Below are 22,862 nucleotides of genomic sequence, written 5' to 3' on the forward strand. Positions count from 1 at the left end.
CTGTGTTTACAAAGGGAGATCAGAGCTGAAAAGATGGAAAGCGCTTAAGTAGACTTGAAAGCGAAAGATGGAGGGGGGGGGGGATAGGGGGGCAGAAGCATGAATGATAGAACCGGACCAAAAATACCTAGATGCAATATTTCATATATTAGGGTGACCATATTTTGATTTCCAAAAAAAGAGGACATTCGGCCCGGCCTCGAGATACTTGAATTTTACTCGAAGCTCACTCAAAGATGCCTATATCACTTTAATATATTTATAGTGTGACTCTTCCGTCTGGACAGAAAAATTCAGTTTTATAAAAAAAATAATAAATAAATAAATTATATATATATACACATATATCAGAGGTTGCGCTAGACATTTTCGTTGTCTGTCATTTTGACTGACAGGCTCATAAAAATCCGGTCATAGTCTATTTTTACCCGTCACTTAAATTTTTAAAATGATAATGATGACATATTCAATAGTTTAGTTTTTATTCATTTTTAATTAATATTGTAACGCTTGCTTGGCGGCGAAAAATTAGACACGGAAGTCGTGGTATTTTTCTCCCTTTTTACTCTGCTTACCGCCAACAACTCCGCCCCCAAAGAAAAAGAGGCAACAATATAGACCCCAATCACCAACGTCACACAATGATCTTAATTGTGGTTGTCAGCCAAAAATATTCTAAATATATATTAAATGCATCTTACCAGATATAAAATGACTACTACATAGTCTGTGGTGATCGTTTGGTGCCCAGATTTCTTGTCGAATTACAGCAGTTCATCTCGCTCTCATCTTCGGGTCTCTCAGAATACGGTAGAACTTAAGTCTCTCCGTCTATCTTCTCTGTTACAGCAACCAACCGCCACACACGCCTTCACCATTTTGATTATTAATATTAACGAGCAGAAAAACACGCCGTAATAGGAGGCATGTACGTAGCGGTAATGTGTAAACATGACGATATGGCGGCTCCAGTCGGGGGGGCGGAGTTGTGACGTCATGTGATTGGGGTCTATACACAGGTGGCAATCTTGTCCATCAATTGGATGACGCACTGGCACACCGGGTGCACCAATAAGAACCTCGCATTGATGTGTCAATCACGGTGCTGCCGCCAGACCCCGGTGACGCTACAATATTCTGACAGAAGAGCCAACGACGTCATGCATTAAGAGAGACAATAGCTAATTAATATGCTAACTCGCCACCCTGTGGTCTGGGGTGCGAATTGCAACCTGTCAAAATGACGGACGGACTTCAGCTTTTTCCGTCACCGTTTTAAAAAACCGGTCAACGACGGAAAATATCCGGTTAACGCGACCCCTGACATACATATTATATTATATTAGCGTTAACGCGCGGTAATTAATTTTTTTAAATTAATCACGTTAAAATATTTGACGCAATTAACGCACATGTCCCGCTCAGAAAGTATTTTGCCTTTTGGTTAAGTTTTACAGCAAGGGTTTTTGTGCTGTCCAACAGCGAACTCTTGTGGTCGCTTTGCGACATGGTTTATTTTTTTCTTGCCAGTTCATTATGGCTGCACAATGTCTCGGGCTGATAATGTTGTGCTTATATTATCCTTGGACAAGATTTGTCCATAAGTATGGTTGTTGTAAAGAATGTACATATTATGTTAGTAAGCGAAATGTTATATTTTTTGTATGAGACGCTTTTTGTTTATGTTTAGTGAACCTGTATAGCGTGCTAAGCTAACGTTGTTGCTAATGCTATGCTTGTGTACTTTTTGTAGTTTTACGACGGTCTGAAGAGGACAATAGTTTGAGGCCATTTTATTAATAAATCAGATGAAAAAGGAAGAAGTCTAATTATTAAGGCGTCGTTCACTAGCTGTCTAGCTTTGGAAAAAGTAGACGCTTCGGAGTGAGGACAGCATAGACAGATTTAAATGACAGTAGAGTGAAATGCCCACTACAGTCTTTATGTACCGTTTGTTGAATGTATATATTCATCTTGTGTCTTATCTTTCCATTCCAACAATTTATTTTACAGAATACAATTTACAGAAAAATGTGGCATATTTCATAGATGTTTGAATTGCGATTAATTAATTTTTAAGCTGTAATTAACTCGATTAAACATTTTAATCCTTTGACAGCCCTAATATATATATATTATATACTATATGGAAATACATTTTTTACCCAACAGGCTTTATTCTTACTAAAAAACAAACAATAAAAACACATAAAAAAACGAATTAAATCATGACAAAAAAAAAATATCATGCAGACCCGTAAAAATATCATACAGTCAATACAGACACACAGTAGGTCGCTATGTGCCATATAAACATTAATCAATTACTATCACGACAACTGTCGTTGAGAAATTGTTATACCCACTCAATTTTTATTCTCCTTCAATACTCTAGATTGCACGCAAACAATAACCAAAATAAACTGACAAACTATTCAACCAGAATGCTTCCAAACACAGCAGATCAAAACTACATTTCCCATAATGCCGAGCGCGGCTTAGCTCACTGATAGCTACCCTATTAACGAGTAACTGGAGACGAGGCAAAATCGAACTTTGCTATAAAATTTTACATCCATCAGCACCGCAATGATGCGACACCAAACGGGATTTTACAGTCACGCCAGTACAAAGCTCCGACAGAAGTTAATAGTTGCCATTATACAGTATATATGTGTTTATCGTAAAAAAAAAAAACTTAACTGGGAAGAACGCAGAACAATTAATCCAAAACTAATACAACATACTGCATTTCTTTGTACACATACAACCCAATATACAACAGAAGACACATGAGCGACATTAACAGGTATTAAACTTACAGAAAGCTGTACGGAGCACTATAAACGTCTCTTAGAACTACCATATTCCTTATTGTAGTATGTAACTGTCTGTTCTAGTGTTCTCTTGCCAAACCGTCAACCCAGTAGTTGGCGGTAATGCACCATAATACAACTGTACTCCTTCTCCCGCCCCTACTAGTAGGAGCCACGTCAACGCGGGCAAGCACTGCCCCCCAGTGGCCGGAGGGATTCTCTTCAAATTGGTCCCGTGAAAAATCATAAAAACCCGGACATTTTCATGAATTTGTAAAACCCGGCCGGATGACGAGGACACGACGTGAAAGGTGGACATGTCCGGGCAAAAGAGGACATTTGGTCACCCTATCATATATGTTCTTTTTTTGTGGATTTTTTGCGTTTCAGTAAAGACTACCCTGTAGTGCCACGCAGCACGGGTCGTCAGAGAACGTGCTCCGCTGGAAGTCCCTTTGGCGGGGAGGTCCGCGTTCTGAGGGGCTCGCCCGAAGCGGCCGCGTCGCCCTACAGCTGCGAGAATGGCCTGAGCGGCAGCCCTCAGACACTACTGGGGTCTCCATCCGCTCACTACACCTTGTCTCATCCTCAGCATGTCCAGCAGTCACAACTTTACCACTGCACCAAGAGAAAAGGTAGCGAAATTGTTCAAAATTAGAGCATCTTTAGAGGTCTTATTTTGTAAACATTTCTTGGTTAAATTTTATGACTTTTTGGAAGAGAACCTTTACACATTTTCACCTATTGTCAATCAAAATCTTTTGCTTTAGTCTACCGTTTTTGTGCAAAGCTACAGATTAAAAAAAATTACCGTATTGGCCCGAATACAAGATGGCCCTGATTATAAGACGATCCCCTCTTTTTCAAGACTCAAGTTTGAAAAAAAGACTTTTTGAACACCAAATTGATTTTTACACAGAAAATAATTACAGTACATCCGAAACAAATGATTATTACAATATATTTGAGAGAAAAAGCATGTTCTTTTGCCTCATTCAAATCTTAATATCTGAACATTGAAACATGTAAACTAAAGTGCAATCACATTCGTAAATGAATGGCTTCTGGTTTTTGAAATGTAAATAAACCAATCTATTGTCATAAAAACAACAAAATTGCAATAACTGCATTAACCATCAAAGTGAAGTCTAACTGTAACTGTAGTCTTTAAACAAATCTGAATTAGGAAAAACATCGCAATAAAAGAATGCAAACTGATTAAACTTGAGAGTAGCTGTGATCTGTCATGACAGAACATCGCTTCAATGATATCTGGCACCATCTAGCGTCGTGAATGGGTATAACATCTAGGACCCCCGCGTTTTCAGTCTTATTTCAATGCAAAAAAACACTCTTATATTCGGGCCAATACAGTTCTGTATTTTTGGACCATAAGCAGTGGTGTCAGAGATTACTTGAAAAAGTAATTTAATTACAAATTACGTTTTTGAGGCGTAATCTGGTTACTTTACCGATTTTTTCAAAGTAACATAGTTACTTTAAAAGTAATTTATCAGTTACTTTTTAGTAATTTTTCCTCACTTTGCTGCCTCAACATATGAAGGACAACAGAAAGATGTCATCGCATCTAATTGACTTTCCTATAATTGAATTTAAAGGGAAAGATCAGAATTTTTCACATCAGGCCTAATCTTCGAGTTAGCAGGGGTTTAATTAGTCGATGGAGTTGATTTCAACCACCATGGACTCGGGCTAGCTTAGCCACTCCAGAGCCCCTGAAACTAAAAACTAAATGACAAACTGCATGGAATTTGTTGAAATCAACTCCACCATCTAATTAAACCCCGTTAACTTTAACATTAAGCCTAATGTAAAAAATTCTGAATTTCGGGTTATGGTTAACAGCATATGGCGGCAACTACAGTAAGCACTTTACCATTTACAACACATCCCAAAGATGCTAAATAAACACGTCACCTCATGGCATAAATGTGCAACACGAATAGGATGTAAACAATGCTCACAGACTACCCGCTGTTGCAACGGCAAAGCTACCAAATGGCTGCGCATGTACCTGCTCCAACCTATCGCTGGAACCCTCCAGAATGAAGGAAAAATACTCAATTTCAGTCATTGACGCACACAGATCAACATTCCCTCGCACATCTCACCAGGTGGCTGCACTCGGCTCGAATGTGCACCCGTGCCGGCACACGTTAGTTCCAAAACACTTAGCGCGTGTGACTAGAGACCAAAACAGGAAGACCTATGAGAGGTTGGCATGGAAATGAACACGTAGCAGGAACCTTTTTAACATTTTCTATTAAAAATCCTCTTCCTACATGACTACAATATTCTTCATTCTACATACACAGACGCGAAGGAAACTTTAATCAGATTACTGGTTTGGAAAAACGAGCACGTTAGATTACTCTTTACTGAAAGAAAGTAATCAGATCACAGTAACGCGTTACTTATTAATGCATTAGTGACAACACTGATTGTAAGGCTAGTGTGTTCACACTGCAAGTTAAAGTGACTCGATTCAGATTTTTTTTTTTTTTTATATCAGGCTCAAGGGAGACACTTTCTTGACGATCTGAACGGGCTGAGTTGCATGAAGTGGATATTTTCAAATCCAATCTACACTGTAAAATATTATAAATTGACCACCTTAAAAAAATTTTTTTAAATCACATTTTCTAAGGCGGAAAGTTATGTTCCTTACATTAATGAGATGCAATTTATTTAATTATTTCAAGTTTTAAGGACTCAAATTAACCTTAAGAACTGGATTTTAGTAAATATTTGAGTTTGCAGAATGTATAAGGCTTTGACTTTTTTGTGACATTTGTTTTTTTGCTCCCAATATGGCCCTTTCAACATTATGGGTTGCCGGCCCCTGAATCAGATTATAGGAATTTATTTATTTATTTATTTTGAGTTTGCTGTACTCAAAATAACTTGAATGAATCAACTTATTTATTGTGAGCTTCCACTACTGAAGTGATACCTTAGTGAGCTTTAGTGCTGCTCATTCATCATATGCAGCTGAATTCTTTTTTTAACCTGAAATAATTCTACAATACAAACAGCCCATGCTAATTTAATTGATAACACATTTTCAAAGAGTAATGACCCTACCCCCAAATAAATGAAGAGAGAACACTTTAACTCACCCCGGAATTCCACTCAGTCCGCCTAGTTTGCCATCCTTTAGTTTGAGTAGTCCCAAGGCAGGGGAGGACACCTGGCCTGCCTGGACCAACCAACCCAATTACAAAAATGCAATAATACTAGCATTAGCATCTCAGCATGCTAATTTTTAGCACGCTAACGTGATAAAATAATACAATAATAAAGGCACTGACAGACACAGAAAATCAAATGAACATGCAAATTAGCATACGTTAGCATTGTGGCTAACGCTACCTACAGATGACAAATTCAGACACACCAGTTCACTTGGATGTAGTCGAGCACACACAAACAGGTTCCCAACACAAATAAAAAGGTCTGGTTCTATAAGTTATAAAACAGCCTTTAAGCAAGTTTGAAACATACAATGGCGTACCACAAGCAACACGTCACTTCCGCTCATTAATATTCATGGCATTAGCTACTGTTGCTAAGCTGGGACAAAGCTAGGACAAGCCACCGTTTGTCCCTAATGGGAAATGAATGGAAATCGTGTACGAAGGAGATGTTTACAGCGCTAAACCTACCAATTCTCTCCGAAAATGACGTGCCTGGTGCCAAATTGACTGGCATAAATGTGGAAGAACATAAAAATGTTCAGTTAAAGAGATGACTTTAGTGTCGAAGGCTGAAAAAGACGAAAAAAAAACGAGCCGACCTAAGCATAGCTTTGGCTTTTTTTTTTTTAATCAATGCGACTGACAATGACATTCTCCGGTTTCAACAAGCTATCCTTTACCATCAGTCTTTCTTATATATCCTCTGGTTGTCCTACATCTCTTACCGTTCTTGGGGGTAATTTAGTTAGCTTTGTGTAGCGATCGCAAATGCTACTCAGTGACAGCCAACGAACACTTTTCATTTTTTCATTGATAACACATCTTAATATTATAATTTATTTGCACTTCCCCCTTACTAAAGTTGTTTATATATATATATATATATATATATAACAGAAACGGTAACAGTGGCAGTCAGATACCATTGTAATTTTTTTCAGGTCATTCATTGTCAGACAGAAGCAGTACGGCACAACGTTACGCTAAAAAAATAAAGTAAAAATATAAAAATGGCTTACCTCTTTGTCCTCTGAAAGACCATGCCAACCCAACGTAATGTTTACTGCATATGAAACGTGAATGGATTCGCCGAGCTGGTGTTAAAGTCCGGGCAAGTTGATTCGGTTCTCACATTTTTTCCACCCGAGTTTTTGGTTTCCGGGAACGTATGAAGAAAACATCCTTCATGGTCGTAATGTCTAGAGTCATTTCTACAAGTTCCAAAAAAGCAATGCGTGATCGGCATGTTGGTTTTTGAAAGATTACCCGCGAAAAGTAGCACTTTTTACGTTGGGTCTATGCGAGGGCGGGTCTATAATGTCCCACTTCGGCTTTACTTCTTCTTTACGATGCGACGTCACGGTCTAAAAATAGCCTGCGTGCGGTACGCCATTGGTTAGCTACATCAAGAAGTGTTTGAGACTAACCTGCTGCAACTGTTGCTCCTTGGCTTCTCTCCCACAAGACTAAAGGGAGAGGAGTCAAGGCAGGTTATATAGTGCCTGATGACTGGTGATTGGCTAATTGGTATAATGTGACTTGTCATGTGACGTGGTGCATACAGGGACTGTGGGAAAAATAAGCACTGGCTAACAATTGAGAATCTTAACCCATGTTACACAAACATTGTGTAGCACTTGCAAGTATCGATAACGGAAATCATTTAAAGTAAATCAGCACAGAAGTCTAGCCGACTTTTTTTTCCCCCCAAATCAACAGAAAATGACTAGATATCAATAGGACGTGTCCCCCACACTTCCCCAATTCTTTTGACGCTTATGGAGGGTGATGCCATTGATGTCCATGGACGTCCAAATTTCCCATTCATTTCTAATGGCATTTAATTATGTTTTTTTCATTCTATTGATGCTATTGTACTTGGATTCCATTGACGCTTATGTAAGTTGATACCATTGACGTGCATGGACGTCCAAATTTTTTCCCATTCATTTTCAGTGGCAAAAAAAACAATACCCCCAAATCAACAGGAAATGACCAGATATCAATAGGACGTGTACCCCAAATGTCCCCAATTGCATTGACGCTTATGGAGGGTAATGCCATTGACGGACATGGACGTCCAATTCTCCCAATCATTTCTAATGGTGTTTACTTTGTTTAATGCCATTGACTGGCATTATTGTCCTTTGTATTGATAGACCTGAGTGGGGCTAAGATCTGTATCTCCACAGAGGAAAGACCCAGGTGTAATTTCTCCCGAAATTGCAGTTTCTAGTTACTGTTTAGTTTTCTCCACACTCAATCATGGTGTCTGTAACCCACCAATGGGAGCGTCGCATTGAGCATCAAACGCACCAATAGGACATCTTACTGTATATTTATGTTGCATTATGTTCATATAGAAAATGAAAGAATTATAACCATAATTTTCGGACTATAAGCAGCTACTTTTTTCCTTCATTCTGAATCCAGTGCGGCTTATTTGTTCATTTATTTGAGTTAACAGGTAACACTTTATTCGATAGTGGCGTCAAAAGACCATCATAATTGTGACATGACACTATCATGGGCATTACTAATTGCTTATGACGGATGTCATTAACTCATTCAATCCCAGCCATTTTCACCGGAGCAACGCCCTTCGCTCCTGGCCGTTTTACTGGATTTTGACTGATTTTGCAAATTCTGTTCTATTGCTATATAAACATTGAAACCCACTAAAAGAAAGATTAGAATCTCTTCTTTCAGCAGAAAAAAAATAAGTTCATATCTTTTTCTATTCTTTAGAAATCAACATTAGAAAATAGCTTAGTTTGAGCAATTTTCCAATTTCTGATGAAAAAATGGAGAAAATGGGCTTTTTGTAAACACATGCATTTCATTTCAAACATAACTTTGACTTTAACACAGCTATTTTTTGCATTAGTTACATCCCAAACATCTGAATAATGTTTTCCTTTTACAAAATATCATAAAGAACTATAAAAATAGAGCTTTTGATAGTAAAGTAACAAATTATTTACACATTACTAATGAGAGATGATGCAGTTGTCACTGAGATGAAGCCGTTTTCGCCGCGTCAGCCGTGTAAACTTTTCCCCCATCGTTGTCTGTCTCAGAACGATGGATTATTTTATAGTCTCTGCGGGGTCTGCTCGGTGAGCCCGCTGCACTAGTGGTCCCAGTCGTTTTGCTCAGTTGTCCAGCGCCTGGCATCCCAGGCATCCTCTCGGTACTTTTGCTCGGTCGTTCGCCGCCTGGCATCAAGCCGCCAGCGCTCTGACCGTGCTGCCCGGCCGTTCACTGCTGTTGATTCCGGTTGCAGGTCTTACAAAATGCGCTACTGCCCTCCAGTGGCCAGTTTATTGCTTTAAAATACGTTTTGAGCTTTGTTCTTTGTTTGGCAGATAGATCGGAAGCTATAGATACTTCTTGTAAAAAAATAAAAAAAAATAAAAAAAACGCAAAAGACGTATAAATAAGTTTTTGGGACAATGAAGCATTTAAAAATAGAATGCATTTATACGTTTTTGGCAGCAAATGAGTTAAGTGTTATCCGGCAAATTAGGTCACTAACTCCATTTATAATGCTCATGACAGTGTCATGTCATAATTATAGATGTATAATGACAGTCTTACTGTGCCACTGTCAAATAAAGTGTTACTAAATACCATAACTAGCAATTAATGAAACAAGTAGAATGGTAACTGAAGAAATAATAAGCACAGAACATGAATTTCGATTGTTATTTACAACTATAGCGCTGCAATGCATACTAGGAGGCATGTTGGACAACAGTGTTGACAGCAGGTGGCAGCAGAGGTTGACTGTCTCCCCCAAGGGAGCAGTGATGGGCAAATGAAGCATCTTGAAGCAATGAAGCTTTGCAGCCAATTGGTTCAAAGCTTCATTTGTGGTTCATTTGGTCTTACGGCAGTCGTATGATGCTGCTATCAAATAAAGTGTTGCCGGTTAATATCTTTTGGCGGAAATATCCCATAATACAGTGCGGATAGCCGTGGCTGATTGTCCAGTGCGGCTTATCTATGAACAAATGTCGTTTTTGGTGACAAATTTGGTGGGTGGCGGCTTACAATCAGGTCGCCTTGTAGTGCGAAAATTACGGTTTCTAAATTGCTCCACGCCCATATTTCGATTCTACATGAATGAATGTGTAAAGGACATCTTAGTCTGCAACCAAAACAACATTGGTTACATGATATTTATTGCATTTTATATTTAGTATATGGCGGAAAACACTCAGGTGACTTGAATTTCTGCTCTGAGACCCCCAATTTGGTCAAATTTCAAAACTGTCAGATATGCATGTGTGATACATCACTGGAAAGCTTAAAATGTCAATTTTCTTGGGGAGGAAAAATTTTGGACAGGAGGGCATTTAAAAAAAAAAAAAAAAAAAATTTAAACAGCAAAACCCTATCTGGAGGTGAGAGCACGCGAGAGCAGAATTACAGACGCCACGACTTTAACGAGTTATTATCACGTTGTTTCGATCCAAAAACTCCATGTCGCATGTATCACTGAGTGTGAAGACACAGCTGTGAATGCCCACAGCTGGATTTTTGGGTAATTTTATGGGTGAAACATGGTAACATAACAAGGGTCACAATGCAGAAATCGCAGACACCAAGGAGTGGTCGAGATTTTCTTTATCATATATTTACCCTTTTAAACGTTTTTTTTCTCCAATTTTTCTTTGTTTGGATCGATTATTTATCATCTGACATATCGGGGATAATGCGACAGTAACAAAAAAATACAATTTAGCGATAGTTATGAGGTAGATATCCGGGACTTTTTTACAGACGCCATTCTTTTCACTATGACGTAATTTGTTTAAAATTTAAAAATATGAAAGTGAATAATTTTTTTGTGTTTTTTTATTTTTTTTTTTAAATGAAATATTAGACATCAATTAATGATTCTAAGCTAAAAATGACAGACATTTTGAAAATTAAATATAATTAGTTACCTTGTTTTCATGGCTGGGTTGAAACAAAAACGGTTGCGCGACGTCTGTAAAGAGGGGTTTGCAGGGTAAAACGGGCAAATTAAGAATAGTTCGGGGGCGTAATGCACCATGAATCTGCTATGGCAGCATATAGGGCGGAAAACACAGACAAGACTGGAAAAGAAGTTTCAGCTCTTGCACTCCTCTTTAAAAGAAACTGCTGTATTTTAAGCTAAAACAACTGTTGTGTTTGATGGAACAATATATCTATATGCTGCCATAGCAGATTCACGGCACATTAAGCCCCCCAACTACTTTTAATTTGTCCGTTTTACCCTGAAAAACCCCGTTTACAGACGTCGCGCAATTGCTTTTGTTTTAACCCAGCAATAAAGCAAAGGTAATTAATTATATTTATTATTCAAAATGTCTGTCGTTTTTAGCTTAGAATCATTCATTGAGGTCTCATATTTCGTTTAAAAAAAAAAAAAAAAACTTAAAAAATTATTCACTCACATATTTTAAACTTTTAAACAAATTATGTCACAATGAAAAAAATGGCGTCTGCAAAAAAGTCACGGATATCTACCTCATAACTGTCGCTTAATTGTATTTTTTTTGTTAGTGTCACATTTTCTCCGATATGTTAGATGATAAATAATTGATCCAAACAAAAAAAGGTTGAAAAAAACGTTTAAAAGGGAAAATATATGAAAAAGAAAATCTCGACCACTCCTTGATGTCTGCGATTTCTGCATCGCGACCCTTGTTATATTACCATGTTTCACTCATAAAACCCCCCCAAAATCCAGCTTTGACCATTCACAGCTGTGTCTGGACACTCACTGATACATGCTACATGCAGTTTTTGGATCGAAACAAAGTAGGTACGCGATAATATCTCGTCAAAGTCATGGCGTCTGTAATTCTGTTCTCGCGTGCTCTCACCTCCAGATAGGGTTTTGCTGTTTAAAAAATATATTTTTTTAAAAAATGCCCTCCTGCTCAAATTTTTTTTCTCCCAGAAAATTGAGATTTTAAGCTTTCCAATGATGTATCACACATGCATATCGGACAATTTTGAAAGTTGGCTAAATTGGGGGTCTCATAGCGGAACTTCAAGTCACCTGAGTGTTTTCCGCCATAGACATATCGTTCTATCAAACACGACATTTGTTTTGGCTTAAAATACAGCAGTTACTTTTAAAGAGGAGTGTAACAGCAGAAACTGCTTTTTCAGTCTTGTCTATATTTTCCGCCATATTCATTTTTCTCTTCTGTCTTTACTTGAACATTATATAAGCATAATGGAACAACGTACAATAATATTCTAAACGTGGCAAAGATTGTTTATGTCTAAATCCCACAAGAAGACATAGAGTACTTGCAGTGCCAAGTACAGTGTAATGCGTGCAGTCCATTAAGATCATCTGACCAACATGAATCAGCCACTCTTTATTTTTGTGCCTCAGTAAATGTCAAGCTGCAAAACTAATGCAATTGTCTTTTATGTGCACTTTTGGTGCTCAGTTGAGCAATAAAACGCTTTTAAAGTAGCAGCAACTTTCTCTGCTGATTTAATGTCACAACATTTTTCTCTGTGCAGCGGAGGAGAACTGCTCCACTGGGAACTGCCAGCATCCATTCAAGAGAGCCTTCCCTGGTAGCTCACGGAGCCCTGGCGAGTCCTACTACCACGCCGCCCCATTCGCCCCTCCGGCCACACTCGCCCTCACGGACGCCACGTACGATGCGGGACAGCGTCAGGCGTGCATGTTCGCCGGCTCGGAAAGCAGACTCGACGATCGCGGCTGGTCGTACGCCTGCCCGCTGCCCTCCGCCATGACCCCCGTGGAGCCCTACCCGCCTTATAACCCGCATTCCGCCTATAGCTCCAGCCCGCAGGGCTCTCGGCTCAGCGCCGCGGCCCATCACGGCTCGCCACCGCTGGGAGAAGCCGTCGCTCACGATCCTTACCAGAGGCAGAGCTCTGAAAACATTCAAAGTAGGCCGCACAGCCCCCCCCTCCACAGAGAGTATCCTCGCTTCACCCCCAACGTTTCTCCCCCTCTCTACCACACATTGGAGACACATGCACACATCAGGTGCGGAGTTCCCGAATGGACCGCCGCCTCCTGAAGGACGTCATTCTTTTGGATTCATTCAAGGGCGTAGGTTTGGTCTTAACATTGGTAGGGACTATATAACAACATGACCTACATGTAGAATTTTTTCTGGGGACGGGACATTAATAAGACCAAACAGATTGGGTGAACGGGGGTCAAGGCTACATTTCTTACGAATATGAAACTAATTAATTGATAGGCTAAATGATCAATGCAAAATAAATTTGTATTGACTTACAGTTGTGGTCAAAAGTTTACATACACTTGTGAAGAACATAATGTCGTGGCTCTCTTGAGTTTTCAGTTATTTCTACAACTCTGATAGAGTGATTGGAACGGATACTTCTTTGTCACAATAACATTCATGAAGTTTGGTTCTTTTATGACTTTATTATGGGTGAACAGAAAAAAGTGATCAAATCTGCTGGGTCAAAAATATATATACAGCAGCGCTAATATTTGGTAACATGTCCCTTGGCCATTTTCACTTCAATTAGGCGCTTTTGGTAGCCATCCACAAGCTTCTGGTTGAATCTTTGACCACTCCTCTTGACAGAATTGGTGCAGTTCAGTTAAATTTGATGGCTTTCTGACATGGACTTGTTTCTTCAGCATTGTCCACAAGTTCTCAATGGGGTTTAAGTCAGGACTTTGGGAAGGCCATTCGAAAACCTTAATTCTAGCCTGATTTAGCCATTCCATTACCACTTTTGATGTGTGTTTGGGGTCATTGTCCTGTTGGAACACCCAACTGCGCCCAAGACCCAATCTTCGGGCTGATGACGTTAGGTTATCTTGAAGAATTTGAAGGTAATCCTCCTCCTTCATTATCCCATTTACTGTCTGTAAAGCACCAGTTCCATTGACAGCAAAACAGCCCCATAGCATAATACTACCACCACCGTGCTTGACGGTAGGCATGGTGTACTTGGGGTTAAAGGCCTCACCTTTTCTCCTCCAAACATATTGCTGGGCATTGTGGCTAAACAGCTCGATTTTTGTTTAGTCTGACCACAGAACTTTCCTCCAGAAGGTCTTATCTTTGTCCATGTGATCAGCAGCAAACTTCAGTCAAGCCTTAAGGTGCCGCTTTTGGAGCAAGGGCTTCCTTCTAGCACGGCAGCCTCTCAGTCCATGGAGATGCAGAACACGCTTGACTGTGGACACTGACACCTGTGTTCCAGCAGCTTCTAATTCTTGGCAGATCTGCTTTTTGGTGATTCTCGGTTGAATCTTCATCCTCCTGACCAATTTTCTCTCAGCAGCAGGTGGTAGCTTGCGTTTTCTTACTGATCGTGGCAGTGACAAAACAGTGCCATTCACTTTATACTTACAAACAATTGTTTGCACTGTTGCTCTTGGGACCTGCAGCTGCTCTGAAATGGCTCCAAGTGACTTTCATGACTTGTTCAAGTCAATGATTGTTCAAGTCAATAATCACTCACAAGAAATTGCTAATTCGTGTTGCTGTATGTATATTTTTGACTCAGCAGATTTGATCACTTTTTCTGTTAACCCATAATAAAGTCATAAAAGAACCAAACTTCATGAATGTTTTTTGTGACAAAGAAGTATCTGTTCCAATCACTCTATCAGAGAAAAATCAGAGTTGTAGAAATAACTGGAAACTCAAGAGAGCCATGACATTATGTTCTTCACAAGTGTATGTAAACTTTTGACCACAACTGTATACAAACTTTCACCGATGATACACCGTTCGATTCAAACTAGGGATGTACCGAAAGAAAAATTCTTGGGCGAAAGCAAAAACTGAACATTGGAAACATTTGGCTGAAAAACTGAAAACCAAAAAGCCGAATATTACAACAATAGACTTCACTGTCAGTTGACGGGACACGGGGCTTGAGGCCGATCTGTATTTTCAAAAACTTAAAATTCAAATATTTTCATGAAAAGGTATCTAGAATGCCTCACATTTCTGCATAAAATCACTATCAAATGGGATCTAATATTTGTCAAAATCACACAGATGAAAATACAGTACTTTAACTAAAACCACCCAAACATTTATAGGTTTTCATATTTTAATGAGGATAGCATGCAAACCATGACAGAAGGTGGAAAAATAAAGTAAGTGAACCCTCTGCCTAAGGAGACTTAAAGAGCAATTGAAACCAAGTTTTACCAAACATTTTAAATCAGGTGTGTGTCCAATCACTGATGAGTGGTTTAAAGCTGCTCTGCCCACTGTAAAACACACACCTAGTAAGAAATGTCTTTATAAGAAGCATTGTCTGATGTGCAACATGGCTCGGTCAAAAGAGCTGTCTGAAAACCTGCGATCAAGAACTGTTGATTTGTATAAAGCTGGGAAAGGATACAAAACTATCTCTAAATGTCTGGATGTCTGTCAATCGACAGTCAGAGAAGTTGTCTACAAATGGAGAGAGTTTAGCACTGTTGCTTCTCTCCCAAGGAGTGGCCGTCCACCAACGATGCCGCCAAGAGTTCAGCGCAGAATACTTAGAGAAGTAAAGAACCCTAGAGTGTCTGCTGAAGACTTAGAAGTCACTGGCACAGTCCAATATCTATGTGCACACATATATTATATGTAAAAACTATAGCCAAGAATGGTGTTCCTGGGAGGACTCCACGGAGGAAGCCACTTCGGTCTAAAAAATACATTGTTGCTTGTTTAATGTTCGCAAAAAGGCACTCGGACACTCCACAGAAGTTTTGGCAAAATATTTCGTGGACTGATGAAACCAAAGTTGAATTGTTTGGGGGTAACACACAACGGCATGTGTGGAGGAAAAATGGAACAGCTCACCAATATCAACACCTCATCCCCACTGTGAAGCATGGTGGACGGAGCGTCATGATTTGGGGCTGTTTTGCTCCCTCAGGGCCTGGACAACTTGCAATCATTAATAGAAGACTGAAATCAAAAGTTTATCAGGATGTTTTTCAGGAACACCTGAGGCCGTCTGTCTGACAGTTAGCTAAAAAGAGGATGGATGCTGCAATAAGAAAGCAGTAAATCAAACAATTAAATCAACTTCAGAATGGTTTCAGAAGAACAAAATTCAAGTTCTGGAGTGGCCAGGTCAAAGTCCAGACTTGATCCCCATTAAGATGCTGTGGCATGACCTAAAGACAGCGATTCATGCCAGACATCCCTAGCCTGGAACTCCAGACTCACCGCTGTTCCAGCTATAGAGTCTGGGACCCAGCTCCTTATTGGCCTCTCAAGCCCGAATGAAATCGTCTGTGCAATCAGATTAGTTTATTTGCGTGACGTGTTCTTAATGAGCAACCTCACTCCTGCGCGTCGGAAGTCGTCTCCACAACAACACAGATGGCGAGTCGGAGAGCCGAGAATATGTTCCTATCCACTGTAAATTCAGTTTTAAATGACCAAAAACACATAGACTCGCTAAAATCAACAGTTTCTTGTCGCTTTACCAACGTCATGTCCGACCGTCGCTGATTGGTCCGCTCCGCTGTCTGTTAGCTGTGGCTTGCTCCGCGATGGGAATTTGATTTGCCCAACAGCCGCCTGACTCTATAGCTAGAACAGCGGTGAGTCTGGAGTTCCAGACTAAGACATCCCAGGAATCTGACTGAATTACAGCAGGTTTGTTGAGAAGAATGGGCCAAGATTAGTCCTGATCGATGTGTCAGACTGATCTGCAGCTAAAGCAAGCGTCTGGTTGAAGCTATTGCTACCAAAGGGTGGGGGCTGCAAAGTATTAAATGTAATGGTTCACTTACTTATTTTTCCCCCTTCTGTCATTGTTTGTATACTATCCTCATTAACTAATTCACTCCCAGCCATTGTCACCGGAGCAAGGCCCTTCGCTCCCGGCCGTTTCACTGGATTTTGACTGATTTTGCAAGGCCCACAGAAAATTCTGTTCAATTGCTATATAAACATGGAACCCACCAGAAGAAAGATTAGATTCTCTTCTTTCAGAAGGAAAAAAAGTTAGTTCATATGTTTCTTAGGGCTGTCAAAGTTATCGCGTTAACGGGCGTTAATTAATTTTTTTAATTAATCACGTTAAAATATTTGACGCAATTAACGCATATTACCCGCTCAGACAGATTTAAATGACGGTACAGTGAAACACCACTTGTTCATTGTGTTTTATGGAGTTTTGCCGCCCTCTGCTGACGCTTGGGTGCGACTGATTTTATAGGCTTCAGCCACCCATGAGCATTGTGTAAGTAATTATTGACATCAACAATGGCGGGCTACTAGTTTATTTTTTGATTTAAAATTTTACAAATTTCATTAAAACGAAAACATTACGAGCGGTTTCAATATAAAATTTCTATAAATTGTACTAAAATTTTTCTTTTAAGAACTACAAGTCTTTCTATCCATGGATCGCTAAAACAGAATGTTAATAATGTTAATGCCATCTTGTTGATTTATTGTTATAATAAACAAATACAGTCCTTATGTACAGTATGTTGAATGTATATATCCATCTTGTCTTTTCTTTCCATTCCAAAAATAATTTACAGAAAAATATGGCATATTTTATAGATGGTTTGAATTGCGATTAATTGCGGTTAATTACAAATAATTAATTTTTAAGCTGTAATTAACTCGATTAAAATTTTTTATCTTTTGACAGCCCTAATATTTTTCCATTCTTTCGAAATCAGCATTAGAAAATAGCTTAGTTTGAGCAATTTTCCAATTTCTGATGAAAAAAACAGAGAAATTGAGCTTTTTTTAAAAGCATACATTTCAAACATAGCTTTGACTTTAACACAGCTATTTTTTGCTTTTGTGATATTCCATACATCTGAATAATATTTTCCTTCTACAAAATAACATAAATAACAAGACAAATAGAGCTTTTGATAGCGAAGTAACAATTTAGCTTAGTTTGAGCAATTTTCCAATTTCTGATGAAAAAACTGAGAAATTGAGCTTTTTTTAAAAGCATACATTTCAAACATGACTTTAACACAGCTATTTTTTGCTTTTGTGACATTCCAAACATCTGAAAAATATTTTCCTTCTGCAAAATAACATAAACAACAAGACAAATAGAGCTTTTGATAGCAAAGTAACAATTTATTTACACATAACTAAACGATTGAACTGAGAGATGACGCTGTTGTGGCCGCGGCTGCGGGGTAAATTTTTCCCTCATTGCCACCTGTCTCATTAAGATAGATTTTTTTTTTTATCTTTCTTTTGTAGTGACCACTACCTTATAACAGAATTCCCCTAGGGAACTTGCGTGGGGTATGTGCCTTGTGTTTTATATTGTTCTCCACATTTTTCTCACGCTTCTTACTTCTTCCAACTTCCATTTCCTGACTATTTCTCTTCATTCACTTCCTTTCATGGTCCGATATGAGTTTTTACCAAATGCTGCTACTGCCCTCCAGTGGCCAGTTTTATTGCTTTAAAATGGATTTGGAGCGTTGTGCTTTGGAGCAAAGCTGCATCAGAACCTAGAGATGTCTCTTGTGAAAAAACAAAACAATACATAAAAGACCTATAAATACATTTTTGGGACACTGAAACAATTAAAAATAGAATGTGTTTATACGTTTTTGGGAGCAAATGAGTTAAAATATGAAAACTTATAAATGTATGGGTGGTTTTAGTTAAAGCACATACTGTTTTGTCATCTGTGTGATTTTGACAAAAATCCGATCACGATTGATGGCGATTTTTTGAAGAAATATGACAAATTCCAAAAGGTATACAGTGGGGCAAATAAGTATTTAGTCAACCACTAATTGTGCAAGTTCTCCCCTTGAAAATATTAGAGAGGCCTGTAATGGGTAAACCTCAACCATGAGAGACAGAATGTGGAAGAAAAAAAACAGAAAATCACATTGTTTGATTTTTAAAGAATTTATTTGCAAATCATGGTGGAAAATAAGTATTTGATCAATACCAAAAGTTCGTCTCAATACTTTGTTATGTACCCTTTGTTGCCAATAACGGAGGCCAAACGTTTTCTGTAACCCTTCACAAGCTTTGCACACACCCTTGCTGGTTTTTTGGCCCATCCTCCATGCAGATCTCCTCTAGAGCAGTGATGTTTTGGGGCTGTCGTTGGGCAACACGGACTTTCAACTCCCTCCACAGATTTTCTATGGGGTTGAAACCTGGATTCTGACTAGGCCACTCCAGGACCTTGAAATACTTCTTACTAAAGCCACTCTTTCTCCCAGTCCTCTTCTGGATCATTCAAATGCTCTCTACCGGACCCCAGACGGGCCTGGACGTGTACTTTCTTCAGCAGGGGGACACGTCTGGCAGTGCAAGATTTGAGTCCCTGGCGGCGCATTGTGTTACCGATAGTAGCCTTTGTTACTGTGGTCCCAGCTCTCTGTAGGTCATTCACTAGGTTCCCCCGTGGGGTTCTGGGATTTTTGCTCACCGTTCTTGTTATCATTTTGACGCCACGGAGTGAGATCTCGCATGGAGCCCCAGATCGAGAAGATTATCAGTGGTCTTGTATGTCTTCCATTTTTTAATAATTGCTCCCACAGTTTATTTCTTTACACCAAGCGTTTTACCTATTGCAGATTCAGTCTTCCCAGCCTGGTGCAGGTCTACAATTTTGTCTCTGGTGTCCTTCAACAGCTCTTTGGTCTTGGCAATAGTGGAGTTTGAAGTGTGACTGACTGAGGTTGTGGGCAGGTGTCTTTTATACCGATAATGAGTTAAAACAGGTGCCATTAATACAGGTAACCAGTGGAGCCTCGTTAGACCTCGTTAGAAGAAGTTAGACCTCTTTGACAGCCAGAAATCTTGCTTGTTTGTAGGTGACCAAATACTAATTTTCCACTCTAATTTGGAAATAAATTCTTCAGAAATCAAACAATGTGATTTTCTGTATTTTTTTTTTTTTTTTTTCATATTGTCTCTCGTGGTTGAGGTTTACCCATGTTGACAATTAGAGGCCTCTCTAATCTTTTCAAGTAGGAGAACTTGCACAATTGGTGGTTGACAAAATACTTACTTGCCCCACTGTATAAATACGTTTTTGGGACACTGAAACAATTAAAAATTGAATGTATTTATATGTTTTTGGTAGCAAATGAGTTAAAATATGAAACTTATCAATGTTTGGGTGCTTTTAGGTAAAGCACATACTGTTTTTTCATCTGTGTGATTTTGACAAAAATACGATCACATTTGATGGTGATTTATTTGCAGAAGTGTGAAAAATTCCAAAAGGTATATATACTTTTTCATACCACTGTATAGGAAGACAATCTTAATTACCTTGCTTAAAAGTTGGTGGGGATAACTTGAGCATCCTGAAAAGTTGGTGGTATTATGTCCCTACCGTCCCTATGCAAACCTACGCCCTTGGATTCATTTGTCCTTTTGTGCCGTAAGACATGGTCACGTGTTCCTCTTGCGTTGTTAAAAACTGCGCTCAGATGTCCAAATTCAAGTCCAGACTTTGAACAAAAGCCCCACATTTGAACAGCACTCGGAACATCAAAAGTTGTATTTTATTGTCTTCCTGTAACCCGATGATTGATGTCAACCAAATGTTTGCACTGCGAGCGCCGAAGCCTGCTTTCTCCCCGCTTTACGTCATCGCGAAAGATGTAAATTGTGACCCTTCGTCATGCTTTTACGGACCAAAATAATCTCACGGCAGAACCCTGAGGGGGCTACTTTTATTTTATTTTGAAGTCTCTTTAGTGGAGAAAGCACAGCTCCATGCACGGCCCTTATGACACACTGTGTGTGTGCGTAAAGGCTGTGTCAGCTCAGCTCAAGAACGCTATGAGCTCATTTGCAACGAGACAAGCAGAAGTAGCTGCGGGCGCCGCAGCACCCAAATAAACAGTTTGTTTAGATGGCGCTACAGGCTGAGAGACCTGAAAACACTCTTTATACCGTATTCTGCGTAAATGCACATCTGTCATTGTTTTCCTCTCTGTCCCCCAGCTGACCAATCATCTCAGATCAGGCTCCGCCCTCCGCCAGAGTTGACCACTCTGTGCTGAAACTGTTTTTTCCCCCGTAGTTGGTGTCAAATATTGACCTTTTGACCTTTGAAGTTTGTAAAAACAGTGCTGTAAATGTGATATTTGATCCACTCAGGTAATTATGCGTTTCGTACCAGTCTGTTATTTGCTGTCCCTTGTTAATCGCACATTTACTGTATTTCTAGAGGAAACCCATTTCCCCCACACATCTGGATAGTGTTATTTCCTGCCTGTGCCGACTGTAAAACGACAACTGTGGCTGTGTGCAAAATTGAAGAGATTTTTTTTTGAGGTAGCATTTTTGTTACATTTCCACCTGGGTTTTATATGCAGTAACATGAGAAGGTGCTCATTTCGCATCGCTAATGTGTGTGTGAATGTTTGTGAGATGGCATGAAAGGTGAGTACTCTTTTTTTGTGTATTTATTACTCTTGATTTGATGTCATTCTTGTGAAACAAGATGTCTTGCAGAGATTTCTTCAGACGTTAGGGTCACCCTCTATTTCCACTTGGTTATAAATAGTTGTGGTATGGGGGGGGTCAGTTTAATTGGATTCAAATTTATATACAGAACTGAATAAAGTTTTTGAGAATTATAGTAGGAGTTGGTTGCAGTTTTGTTCCGTCTGCATGAATAACTCAGCGTTGTCTTAAGGGAGCTCATTAAAGGGCAGGTGAAGAGCTTTTCGGATTTTAGTGTATTTTAACTAATATAAACTTTGGACGAGTTCGTTGAAACAACAATGTCATTTCTAAAGCACAACTACAAGTATAATTTTCGTTTTTTTTTAACCCTAACCCTAACCATAGATAAAAAGACTTTTTTTATGATTTTTCTATGATTTTGCCACCACCAAACTTGGGAATGGGAATCGAATAGGGATGGGAATCGAAATCCGATTCCAATTCCGAACCGTTTCCTAGTGTTTCGAGGCCTTGACATCACAATGAAAAAGCCTTAACGATCCCTTTAACGATTCCTAAAGACGCGTACTGCGTCATCATATGACGTGACACGTCTTGTTGTCCAGACGCATCCTGGACACATCAAATTAGCATGGCACCAAGAACCACTCGCTCCAAAGTTTGGCTACACTTCACCAGGAAAGAGGGTGAAAATGAAAGGTTACGATGGTTTAGCACGAGCATTGCAGCCTTAAACAACAATGACAGCACGTAGGTTCAAATGCTCGAAAGTGTGTCTTCACGAGGAAAAATTACAACAACACGACTTGCAATCATTGCAAGGTGGAGATAACTGCATCGGGAGGGAATAGACTGCACTGTCCTCACCGAGACAGCTATACAGCTAGCTAAACTCCGAAATGACGATACAGAAGACGTTGGTATAATTTGCTGACCTTATTCAACCATCACTTGAAGAGTGAAACTAAAAATAGAAATGAAACAAATCAATTTCGTCCCCAATAACAAACAGGTTTGCATCAACGTAAATCAGCGTTGATTAGCTGCTAATTCAGTAATAACAACATGATTAGCATGCGTTCGCTAGCATTAGCACGTCGTACAAACCACTACACAACTGGATTTAAGTGTCCGATCGCGAGTGGAAACACACAACAAAAACACAAAAGATGATACATACAGGCGTTGCCTCTGTAGATATTTTACAAGCATTAAGAAAGAACGTAGGGTCGTAGCAGTTCTTCCCTCTCACACTAACTCGCTCACTAGCTTGGATGCGGCATTTCTTCTTCGCGTGTAAGCGCGCTCTTCTTCACGTGAGCGCGTTCTTCTTCGCGTGAGGAAGCGCAAGGGCGCCCCCACTTGAGCATGAAAGCGCCATAAAA

The 22,862-nt window shown here is 39.4% G+C and overlaps 1 protein-coding gene across 2 annotated transcripts in view; it reads left to right on the top strand.

Moving 5' to 3' along the window:
• LOC130913497 (T-box transcription factor TBX5-like) overlaps nucleotides 1-13,326 on the top strand; it is a 50,618-nt gene extending 37,292 nt beyond the window's left edge. For both annotated transcript variants that reach the window (XM_057832162.1, XM_057832163.1), the window contains 2 exons: nucleotides 3,207-3,451; nucleotides 12,575-13,326. In XM_057832162.1, the coding sequence (XP_057688145.1) occupies nucleotides 3,207-3,451; nucleotides 12,575-13,107 (778 nt within the window). In that variant the 3' untranslated portion in view covers nucleotides 13,108-13,326. The remainder of the gene's footprint in view (nucleotides 1-3,206; nucleotides 3,452-12,574) is intronic.
• Nucleotides 13,327-22,862: the final 9,536 nt, after the last annotated feature.

Source organism: Corythoichthys intestinalis, chromosome 3 (genome assembly GCF_030265065.1).
Source record: "Corythoichthys intestinalis isolate RoL2023-P3 chromosome 3, ASM3026506v1, whole genome shotgun sequence".
In the NCBI taxonomy this organism is placed as follows: Eukaryota; Metazoa; Chordata; class Actinopteri; order Syngnathiformes; family Syngnathidae; genus Corythoichthys; species Corythoichthys intestinalis.